The sequence below is a fragment of the Phalacrocorax carbo genome, chromosome 3 (genome assembly GCF_963921805.1).
Source record: "Phalacrocorax carbo chromosome 3, bPhaCar2.1, whole genome shotgun sequence".
Classification (NCBI taxonomy): domain Eukaryota; kingdom Metazoa; phylum Chordata; class Aves; order Suliformes; family Phalacrocoracidae; genus Phalacrocorax; species Phalacrocorax carbo.
The window spans coordinates 1296967-1308419 of NC_087515.1; the positions used below are offsets into that span (position 1 = coordinate 1296967).

Here is an 11453-nt window from a genome sequence, read left to right on the forward strand (position 1 = left end):
GGGAGAGCCCTTCCCTGTGCTTGAAGGGTGTGGAGTGAACAGTGATGGACGACCGTGTCCATGTGCCTTACAATTTGCAGCCCAGCAAAGCAGTTCCAGAGGATTTGAGCTAAGATGGGACGCCAGGAAAATGTGGGATTTCCCCCAGGCTTTGCAAATCAGCCCCCAGTTATAAAGAGGGCTGGCGTGGCCTTGCTCTTATTTAGCGAAAGCAAAGAGAAACAGCAAAATAGAAGTTAGAGAAAATCGGCGTGGAGAGGCCGGCAGCGTGCTGTGCCCCGCTTCGGGACAGCGCCCCGGCTCCCACGCTGCCGGAGCGGTGCAGGGAGAGCTGGGGCTGAGCTCTGGGAGAGGGCCCCCATCCCCAGTGCTCCTGCCCAGCCGGGGGGGTCTCACCCCCGGGACGCTGGCTCCGCTCCCTCACGGGCGCCTCTGCCGCTGTTTGCTCTACAGCTGTACCCTTTCCATGTTTTTATCTTTGCAGGATCCACCTCTGCTGTCAGAACATAGCCAAGAGCAAAATAAAAATGAAAAGCAAACATCCAAAGCTTCGCCACTCAAAGGAAAGGGTATTTGGCCCTTTTTTTTTTTTTTTTGTCAATTTTGAGAGCGGTGTTTTTACCAGAAGACTCAGTCACTGCAATTAGCCCTCGGGATCCCCTGCGGGGAAGCAAATACGTATTTTCTTGCTTCACTCATTGCAAGGCGGTTACTTTATTAAACTCTTCGGGTTTGTCTTGTCCTCTTCCGGCCCTGCGTGGTTCGCGTAGCTCACGCGAGGCTGCAGAGGAATGGAAAGATGGGGAAAAGAGTAATAATAATCCTTAGTAAGAGTAATAATAAGCATCCCCAAACAAGCGGTGCTGTTTGGGAGCTGCAAATCTAGCCTGGTGGGAACGGGAGCCGAGGGGCTCGTGCCCTTTATCTGCCACCTTTCGCCCTGCCTGTCTTTGGCCGCTTTCACACCTTCATCCACCGCCTCTCTGGAAGGGGAGTCTCAAAGAAATGCCATTTTCTGCTCAGGCTGCAGGAGGAGCGCTGGAGAGCTCAGCCCTCAGCCCACAGAGCGTTCCAAGCTCTCCTTTCACCCCCTTGAAAATTTCAGCCCTGTCACCTGCATGGGAGATCAATGTCTGTGGGTTTTCCTTTCATCGGGAGAGATGCACCCCAAGGAGAAGGGCAGGCGGGGGTACGGCGCAGGGCAGGTTCGTTTTCTGCGCTAACGAAGCCCAGGATGAGGGCTGGGCTTAGGCCGGGGTTCCCTAATCTCAGCCCAAAGCCATCGTCTCCTCCTAGATGACACATGTCCTGTAGGTGTGATCCACCGTTCCTCTGACCCCTGGAAAGGAGGGACAAGTGGGCGCCTACGCGGGTGAGCCCGCAGCGGCCTTCTGGCCAGCGCCAGCCACTCCCTGGGTAAAACAACTCACCCAAGAAGCTCGGCTGCTCTTCATCACCACAAAATGTGAGGATAGGATAACTCCCAGACATTTCCTGGAGGGCTTGGAAACACTGACCCTCCTTTCTTTAGTAAAACCTGTTGTTTCCCTGGTTTTCATTTCATTTTTTTTCACTTCCAACGGTCTTTTTATCTTTTTCTTTTTTCTTTTTTCTTTTTCCCTTTTTCCCTTTTTCCCTTTTCCCTTTTTCTTTTTTTCCTTTTTCTTATTTTTATTTTTTCCTTTGCTTCTTCTTTTGCTTCTTCTTTTGCTTCTTCTTTTGCTTCTTCTTCTGCTTCTTCTTCTGCTTCTTCTGTTTTCAGAAGCAAAACAGCAGAGAGGGGCAAAGTCAGGGCAAACAACAGAAGAAGAATGTAGTCAGTGGAAAATAAAAAACCACCAATAGATTTCTGTTCTCTCTTTTTTTTTTAAGAAATTCTAAAAAGTGATAAAAATTTCCTTTTCAATGATTCACGATGAGAAATACGTTGAAAATTTCCAGGAAAAAAATACAGCACTCCCAAAACAAGAGTCTCTCCGATTATCGCGCTGATGTCCTTGCCCTGCCGACAACAGCTTGCAGGGCTGGACTTGCCAGTAGAAGGGAAAGATAACCAGGGCAGGAGGAACGGGATTGTTCATGTTTTAATAACTCCTCTTTATTCCAACAGTCCCTTCCCTCTGTTGCCTCAAAGCATGACAGGCGTTGGCTGATGTGGCCCCGACGGGCTGACTCACAGAAACAGAAATGCCCTTCCTGCTGACATGCTGCTTTTCCTTTATAAAAGTTGATTAATCACGCTGCTCCGCAATGCAGAGTTATCGCTAGGCATTACCGGCTGACCGCCGCGATAACAGCGGGGGGACCTTTCGCTTTGCTTGGGTCTGACTCATCTGAAATGTCATGGTCACCCTCTGGTCAGAGGAATGCCGACAGTGGGTATTTTGAATAGTTCTTTTGCCCCACGGTTATGGCGGGGGGGGGGGGTGTGTCAAGGATTTTCTTTGCTTGTTTGTTGGATTTTGGAAATGACGTTGCTAATGTCAGAATGCTGACAGTTATATACAATTTCATATAATGTAGTATCATATAATGCAATTTAATGTAATGTAGTATAATATATAGTTAATATAATTAATAGAATAGAATAGAATAGAATAGAATAGAATAGAATAGAATAGAATAGAATAGAATAGAATAGAATAGAATAGAATAGAATAGAATAGAATAGAATAGAAAAATATACTATTAAATTGTTGGGTCAGGATTAAAAAAATCTAAAAGCAGACCACGCAGTAGCATATACGTGCTTTTCCATCTAGGTATGACCTGCAGCTGATCCCACTTGGGATCATTAAAGCTGCACAGGGGTCCCTTCTCCCTGACCTGGGCCATCTGCCTGGGGTTTCGTGGTGCCCACCGGCTGCGTACGAGAGCGTTCCCCACGGCCCTGGGCAGGAATCCCTTGCACAAAAGGTGAATTTCCCTGCGCTGGATCAGACACAGGGGGAAAAATATCTCAGGGCCAGGAAGCGCCAGAGAAATAAATACATCAAAAAATAAGAGTTAACGCCCGGCCGGGCACCCAGGCGGGGTCGGGACCTGCAAGGGGCTGTCGCTGCACAGCTGCGCTGAGGGTGCTTAATTGGCTGCACATTAATTAAGAGCACTACTTAGAGCCGTTTTGCCTGAAGGGAGTTCTGTTTGCGGTGGCTTTGGAGAAGGCAGGGCTGGGGAGGTCCTGCCAGGCGGTGAGTGAATCTTTTTTTCTCGTTAAAACCAGGGAAATAGGTTTTCTCCATGCCCTCTCATCTCCGTGGTCTGTTATAGCCACTATTTTCAGTCTGGGTGCAGAAAATATAGTTTAAGAGCAGTGGTAGGGCTGAGGTAGGCCCTGCAAGCATGCCTGGTGCTTTTTATTTCCCTCTGGCTCATAGTTTTATGTTAATTCTTGGACTACAACCAGGGAAAGCAGCCGGTGCCGTTTCCCACAGGGATTAAAGCCTCCCGAGCCTGGGTCTTCATGTTATGCGGCATGGGAAGCGTGTGACTTCTCCTCCTACCATCACCTGGTGACCTGCCTTTACACTCTCCTACCCCTGTGCCCTGCCCCAAGCCAGCGCAGCGGAATTAATTGGTACCTTCTGTAAGCGGTGGCTCACGTGCCGCTCAGTTTCCAGGGGATGGAGAGGCTAGACAAACCTTGTCAGGACCCCAGCAGGGAAAACATTGGGCCTTTTGCTTATTTAGGGGCATTAGACTCTTATCCTTCTCCGTAAGCTCTCTCTGGAGCCTTCCAACATCTCCAGCACACGCGCTTGCCCAGCAGCGGAGAGACCTTGAGGCACATGCCGGGTTTTCCTTTAGGAAAGCTGAAGGACCTTCCTGCTGCCGCAGGCTGGCTCTTTCCCTCTGTCCCGTTGTCGCCGGCGCTGCTCTGATCTGCTCAGCAAGACGCGAACTGTTCTTAGCGGCCTTGAAAGGGCTCGGGAGAGCCAAATGCCAAGAAATATTTAAAAGACAAAGATAATAAGAAGAGGAAATGAGCAGACATTTAAAGCATTTGTTTTCACAGTGGCTGACTCTTTGTGGGATTTGAAGGAAGGAGCGTGGTATTTTGTAGATTATATTTTAACCTTAGTCAGTGCCTTTTCTCTAAATTCTTCTGGTGGGGGCCGTTTCCTTGCAGCACCTCTCCCAGAAACGGGGGGAAATGATATCCCGGCGGGTGGCTGAGTTTCCCCATTGCGTCACTTCGCAAGAGGTGTTCCTGCTGAAACTCAACCGTCATCCCACCCTTGGCAGCTCCTTGTGCTCGGCAGGGACCCCCCTGCTCCTTGCACGGACTCTGCTGACAAATTTTGCGTGGCCGGTGCGTTATCCCCGTGGGCGCTTGCTGGGGCAGGCGCATCCATTCTGGGAATGCTCTTTGTAGGCTGATGCGTGGAGGCACCAAACATCCATCGTGAGATGTAATGCCCTTTTTTTGTGTGTGTCTGTGTGGGTTTTCCTGGTTTTTAAACCCTAACGAAGGCGAACGTCAGGGCCTGATAGAACAGCACAGGAATGCCGTTGCAGACGTGGGCGATACGAGTGGGGTTTTGTGTCGTCGAGGTTTTTCCCCCCCATCCTTGTGACCTTTTCCCTTGTAAGGATGGCCTTCCCTCGGTGGTGCCCATCGTGGAGGCAGCTCTAGCCACCGGCAACCCTGCAGTTTGAATTCATTGAGTGAATCCTGTGCCCGGTTGCTGACCAGAGCCAGAAAAGCAGATCTCTGCCCTCACACAGCTGCGCTGAAATCAGCAGGAATGCTCGCGGGCTCAGGGCCTTGCCCATGGGCTCAGGATCCAGCTGAGATCACCCCGGCGCCCCCACCCCGCGGTCTCGGGAGACGTGACGCGAAGGGCCCTTGCTCAGGACAGCAGCGCCTGTGAAAGTCTGAGACCCCGCTGACTTCGCTACGTGAGCACTGATAGAGGGTTTGTTAGCACCATCCGCCACGGTAGGAAATGCAAGGATTACATGTACACCATCAATAGGTTTTGATATCATATATATTTATTAAAACCCAATAAACCCACGTTCTGCTTATACTTTATTGGTGTTTCATCAGAAAAGCAATATACAGTGTTATTCAACATGTGGGATAACCTTACTCTTTTCGCCAAAGGCAACTGCAAGGCTGTGGTGCTGTGCCGTTGCCGTGCAGATGCCAAAGCAAAAGTCAGTCCTGACGTGCCGTTTCCACAAAGGCTCAGGCGTGTCTTGATTTGGAACAGTAAAAACAGAACGCTTACTCCCTTACAAACCAGGTGATATGTACAAAGCATTTCAGACATGTTGGCCAGCCCGTCCTGCCACGGCAACAGCAGGACAGTTATAGGTCTTGCTTGTAATGGCGCGTGATTCAAGTGGAAGGGACGGGGAGCAGAGGTAGCTGCCTTGGGCACCGCAGTAAAACCCCCTCGGGCCGCGATGAATATCCCGTCTCTTCCGACTGTAAGACGGGGTACCAAACTGCCTGGCCCCTTTCCTATTTGCTTTAGCCCCCAGGATTCACTGGGCCCTGGATAACTTCCGAACGAGGACACAGATCAAAATGTTCCTGCTGGGTTTGTGGCAAGAAGAAAGGGAGACACGAGGTTGTTCAGGTGTCATTGAGCCAGGGTGAAAGATGCTACATCAGGAAATGTTCCACCAGAGAGAACCCAAACTAAACCTAGGCACAAACTACGCCTTCCCTAGGCTGGACCCGCTACCATACTCCATTGGTGCTACAGTACAGCAATATATGAGAGTTGTAACAGAAATCCGGATTATAGGTTTTACTGAGGAATTTGTGGAATAAATAACACTTCTCAGATGTGTACCAGCTCTGAGCCCACACTTACGCTTCCTTTTCCCTTTTTCATAGTGGAACAAGCATTATATACAACACTTAACTGATACCTTAACTGAAAAATGAGGCAGAAACACTCCAGAGACTGTTACTGTCTGGAAAATGCCCCAGCTTTCGATAAAGCGAGCCAAGGAGTCCCTGCAATGCGAGGCGCGTGGCCGTGGCTGCCTTTTCCCCGTACAGACCCTGAGTCAGCACAGCCCGACGGCGCAGGCATAATTTTATGTCTGTAGGTTGTCCCGCTGATCTCGGTAGGATTATTCGTTTGCTTAATTTATTCATGTATTCAAAATGCTTGGCTTGTCATAACGCAGACAGGGTATGAATTTTCTGCGGGACTTCCAAGAACGCCGCCGCTGCCGTGTTCACTGCTTCTCCCAGACACTGTGCGGAGAAAAGGAAGCATGGACAGAACATGAAAAACATTGCTATCAGCTACATTTTCCTGTGTTGTTTTTTTTTTTTTGGGGGGGGGGGGTTGTGTTTGTTTTTGTTTGGGTTGGGTTTTGTTTGGGTTTTTTTAATTTTTTTTTGTGTGGGTTTTGGTTTTGTGATTTTTTTTTATTTTTATTTTTACAATGGAGAAATGAAGACAAAAAAAACCAGCAGGAAAGGGTTTTCCTCCACACATGGAAGAACAGGATGCAGGTCACTGCCTACAGCAGACTCCTTTGTGTTCAGTTCCCATTTCTCTAGCAATTAAGCCTCAAGTATACAATAAAACCAGCAGAAACTTCAGGAAACTTATGCACCCTTCAAATCACATGCCTGTTCTTTTCCAGCACCTTTTTTGCCTTGTAGGGCATGGGTACGAAATGAAGCTATCGCTGCTTGACGGGAAGCAGGAAAACTGAGCCCCTGGGCCCCTCAGGTTTTTGGGGAGGATTCACGCTGAAACAGCTCAAAGAGGCTTCGTTGTCAGGAGTGGCTGAATATAAACAGCTCTCTGAAGTCAGGTACCTGGGGAAGACTGGGAACAACTTCGCCCTGAGAAAGCGTTTGCTTTGAAGCGGGGTTAAAAGTCTTTACTTGTAATAATTAGCAAATATACAACATCCAGTGTATCCTCTGCAGGGGGAGGAATGAAAAATCATGCTCAGCCTGGTCCCCAAGCACTCAGGAAGGGGTCCTACCCAAAAAGTATGATCCAACAGGAAAAGTCTGGTCTCTCATCCGGTTGCGTTTGAAGGAGAGCATTGTTTTCTGTAGTCTGCAAGTGGTTTTAAACTGAATACGCTGGAAACGGGTAGGCGGTTCTTCTAAACATAGTTTTTCATACCTTTCTACCCTACGTTCTCTGCCTTGGCCCCTGGTCTGCAAGGCCCAGTTGAACAGCTTTCCCTGTGCTGGGTACCTCCTGGGCTCGGAGGGGGAGTCAGGTCTCGCCCTCACGGGGCTCGAAGCCTTGGGGGGAGCATCGCTGTCCCGCTGCCCCAAACCCGGAGCGATCGCACAGGCTCCCGCTCGGGCCCGGGGAGCCGCAGGGATGAAAGCTCCCCTAACCTTACGGTGTCTGCTCCCCTGCAGAAGCTGCAGTTTTAGAAAGGTTTATTCAGTTACCTCAGATGTGACTTTTTTTATTTTTAAAGAAAAAAAACAAAACAAAACAAAACAACAACCAACACTAAAAATAAGCCCCCAGTTGTGGCTGCAGAGACCAGTTCTTGCCCTGGTGAAACACTTAAGAATTTCAAACCCATTTCAATGAGAACAAGGCAAACCCAAGGGTTGAACGCAGGCTGTCTGCTGCCCAGCAGGCGAGGGGGGGGCTAGCATTGCTTTTGGGATGGCAAAGGACTGGAGGGGGGGCTGTGGGGATGGGGCAGGGAAGCTGCTGCTTTTACATGTCGGCATTTCAATTACAGGTAGGCGAGACCAAACGAAAATTGGAATTAACTGTTTTCCTTTGGGAAGACAAATCAATACTTATCATTTGCTGTTTTTAATAGCACAGTGAGGTTTTGCAGAGGTCAGGAGCAGCCCTGGCAGGCAGATTCACCCCCATTCCCTCTCCACCTCGCAGCAATGTCCCCGTTAATCCTTCCCTCGGAGGAGCAGTGGCTGGTTTATAAACTGCAGGACCGATTTGGGCTGCCTTCCCACTCAGTGCCGGGACCCGCCTTTTGCGGGGGGAGATCAGCTCCCAGTTTGCCAGGAACCCCAGGACAGGCTCTCGGACGTGCAAACCCGTGTTGAACAGACAGCATCACACACACAGACACACCCCCACCACCACCTTTTATTTTTTCTCTTTAATTTGCAAAAACGCTCTCTGCCGCTCGCCGCCCTGCGTCCCCCCGCTGCCCCGGGTGCCGTTACCTGCGCTCGCCGCCCGCCCTGTGGCTCTCCGGCTGCTCGGGCACCCAGCAGTAGTTGTCCGCCGCGCTTTTGGCCGGCTGCTTCTCCCGCTTGGCCGCCCTTTTCCTGCAGGCCAGCAGGGCCAGGGCAAAGGCCAGCAGCAGCAGGATGGCTACCAGGCTGCCTAAGATGTAGTAGAGGAGCAGCCTGGGGCCGTCGGTGCTGTGCTCGGGGCCGGGCGCCGACCCTACTGCCGTGGGGGCTGGCGGTGTCGCCCCGACGGGGACGCCCAGGGTTTGGAGGATGCTCGTGGTCCGTGGGGCACCCGTGGTCTGGAGGATGCCCGTGGTCCGTGGGATGCCCGTGGTCCGTGGGAGGCCCATGGTCTGCGGGATGCCCGTGGTCCGCAGGGTGCTGTTGGGGGCCCCTGTGGGCTCCTCTCCGGCGGTGGGTGCTGCACGGCAGCCACGTCCATCCTCCTCCAGGAGGTAACCGGGTGGGCAGAGGCACTTGAAGCTGCCAGGCAGGTTGAGGCAGCGCCCGGGGCAGAGTTCCCGCAGGCATTCGTCCACATCCAGGCAGGCATTGCCACCGCCGGGCTGGCGCTGGTAGCCGGGCCGGCAGGCGCAGTGGAAGGAGCCGGGGACGTTGAGGCAGAGCTGTGGGCAGACGCCGGGCTGGGCACACTCATCCTCGTCGTGGCAGTGGTGGCCACCTGGCTCCGTCAGCCGGTAGCCGGGCCGGCAGAGGCAGACGAAGCTGCCGGCCGTGTTGCGGCACTCGTGGTGGCAGGGCCCGGCCAGGCACTCGTCCACGTCCAGGCAGCGGCGGCCGTCGGGCGCCAGGGTGTAGCCGGCCTCGCAGCCGCACTCGAAGCCGCCGGGCCGGGTCCGGCAGGTGCCCTGGCAGGGGTTGGGGTCGCAGGGGTCCTTGGGCAGGCAGGAGGCCATGTCAGGAGCCAGGAGGTAGCCGGGATGGCAGACGCAGCGCGGGGGCTCGCCCGGCTCCTCCAGGCAGCGGTGCTGGCACTGGGCGCAGGTGGCGGGGCAGAGGGGTACGGGGGGGTCCCAGGCGAAGCCGCCCCCCTCCAGCGGCCCCTTGCAGATGGCGAAGGCCGGGCCCTCACCCCCCTCGCAGTCGGCCTCCGCCAGCGTGCCGAAGGGGGCGGCCGCCATGTGGGGGGTGCGCACCCAGAAAGGGGTGGTGTAGCTGACCCGGGCGGGCCCGGCCAGCGGCAGGGGTCCGCACATCCCCTGAAAGCTGAACTTGCAGAGGAAGGCAGGCAGCACGTTCCGGCAGGAGCGGTCGGTCCACCCGGCGGGGCCGGAGGGGCCGGCCAGCTGCAGGCTGACGCAGCGGGAGCTGAGGCAGGTGGAGGTGGGTTCCGACAGCCAGGCTGAGTAGCTGCCGGCCTCCCCGCCGGCCGCCCAGACGAAACCCTGCAGCGGCTCCTGCGGCTGGACGCACCGGCCCCGCGGCAGCGACAGCCCGATCCAGGCCGGGCCCAGCCAGCCGCCCGCCGCCATCAGCTCCTGCAGCCGCTCGGCCTCGGCGGCGCTGCGTGCCGGAGCCAGGTTGCCGCCGTTGTCCCGGCATCGCTCCTGGGCGCTGTTCCAGCCCAGCTCGGCCCGGTGCAAGGTGTAGCAGGCGGTGCCGGCGCAGATCACCTCGGCGTCCTTCCCGCCAGACCCCCGCACCAGCAGCAGCAGCAGCAGCAGCACCAGCGGCCGGGCGATGGCCATCCCGCCTGTTGGACGGACAGATGGAGGGACTCGTCAGCCGCCGGCTCACATCCCCTCGTCCTGCCGAGCTCACCCTGCACACATCCTGTGCTCCCGGGTCTCCTATTTATCACCGGAGGCTACAGCTTCCTGTAGCGTGGTTTGGCTCGCCGCTTGTTGTTGGCGGACCCGGCGCTAGCCCCGCTGTCTTCCCCTTCCTCCCGGCGCAGCCGGCTCCTCGCTCCCATCCTAAAGCTTCGGCTGCGAAGGGGCCGGCTGCGCTTCTGGTTCTGCTTTTCTGTGGGAGAAACTAGCCGGGTTCCTGCTTTTCCTTTCTACTCGCTCACCCAGCAGATGGTTTTTCTAATCCCTAATAGGGCCTGATAGTCTTCAGGCATGTATTGCTAAAAGGGGAAAAAAAAAAACACAACCAAAAATCAAAAGCCGTGGGATCCCTCGCTATCGGCCTCTAAAAGAAACTGAATATTTGGCGCGGTGTCTCATGTGCACGCTGCATTTCCAGTGCATTTTTCCCCTTCTTCGTGGGCTTTAAATAGACCGACAAGCCCTGAAATGGGAGCTAGGTCGTGGGAAGGTCCAGGCTGCCAGGACAGAGCCAAGCTCGGCCGGTCCCCGATGCCGTCTGGAGCAAACTCTCCACGCCGAGGGAAGCGCTGGCGGGCGGCCGCCCCAGCAGCACAGTGTGATGCTCCGCGTTAATAGCTCGCTAATCACTTGACCCCGAGCCGGTGCAGCGCAGAGGATCGGCCGGGCTTGGCTGGTGCCAGTGGCTCTGCAGAAGGCCATTAGAGAAAGGGCGAAGGCATTAATGCAGCACACTCTAATGCTTAAACAAACATTAACGTTGCAAAAGTCCCTAAAAAGGCTTGAGGCAACTTCTCCGCAACAGTGTTTTAGGATCCAAAAGCATTTTAGCAGCATGATTGAAATTTAAAGATTTTGAAATATTTAAATTCCATGTTTGCTGGTGTAGATTTTGCTGTGCTTATCCTCCTTCAGACAGGAGATGCCAAGCACCACGGTGACGTCTCTCCTGCCGCAGCGGGTGCGCTCGCCGTCGGGGTGCCGCAGCCGCACGCGGCACCGGCCGTGCACGTATGCAAACCAGCGCTGTGCACGTCTGAGCACCCCCGTGCGTGTCCTCGTTCGGACCCGTCACCTTTTACTGTAGAGCCGTCCTTCTCAAGCAGATTCCTGCCCGCAGAGCAGTGGCTGCAGGGAGCTCAGGGCGGTGACAGCCTTACAGAGGGTGATGATCGATGGACTGCCCCGAAGAAGGGAGGGTCGCAGGAGGGGCTCTCCAGATGCGGTGCTCCTTGCGGGTCCCGCTTGCTGGGATAGCAAACAAGCAAAAAGCGAATAAGTTTAAAAAAAGCTAACCCCGGTTCTCTCGCTGACGGTCAGCCTGCCCTTCTGCAACCTGGGATCTCCTGGAGCTTCCCTCTCACAGCAGCTAATCAGACTTTAGCCCTTTGGCTTGCGAGCCTGTCTTATCTTGTCACGCTCAGCAGGCACCCGTCATAACCAAGAATTCAGCGTTAATTCCTATCTGTTGATAGGAATTCCCATCTTCC

The 11453-nt window shown here is 54.0% G+C and overlaps 1 protein-coding gene across 1 annotated transcript; it reads right to left on the reverse strand.

Moving 5' to 3' along the window:
- Positions 1-4976: 4976 nt before the first annotated feature.
- On the reverse strand, positions 4977-10170 carry CD93 (CD93 molecule). The gene is made up of 2 exons (XM_064445530.1): positions 8159-10170; positions 4977-6223 (listed from the first exon to the last, which is right to left on the reverse strand). Exons 1-2 carry the CDS (start codon positions 9877-9879, stop codon positions 6205-6207), a joined length of 1740 nt encoding a protein of 579 aa, XP_064301600.1. The 5' UTR covers positions 9880-10170; the 3' UTR covers positions 4977-6204.
- Between the last annotated feature and the right edge of the window lie 1283 nt (positions 10171-11453).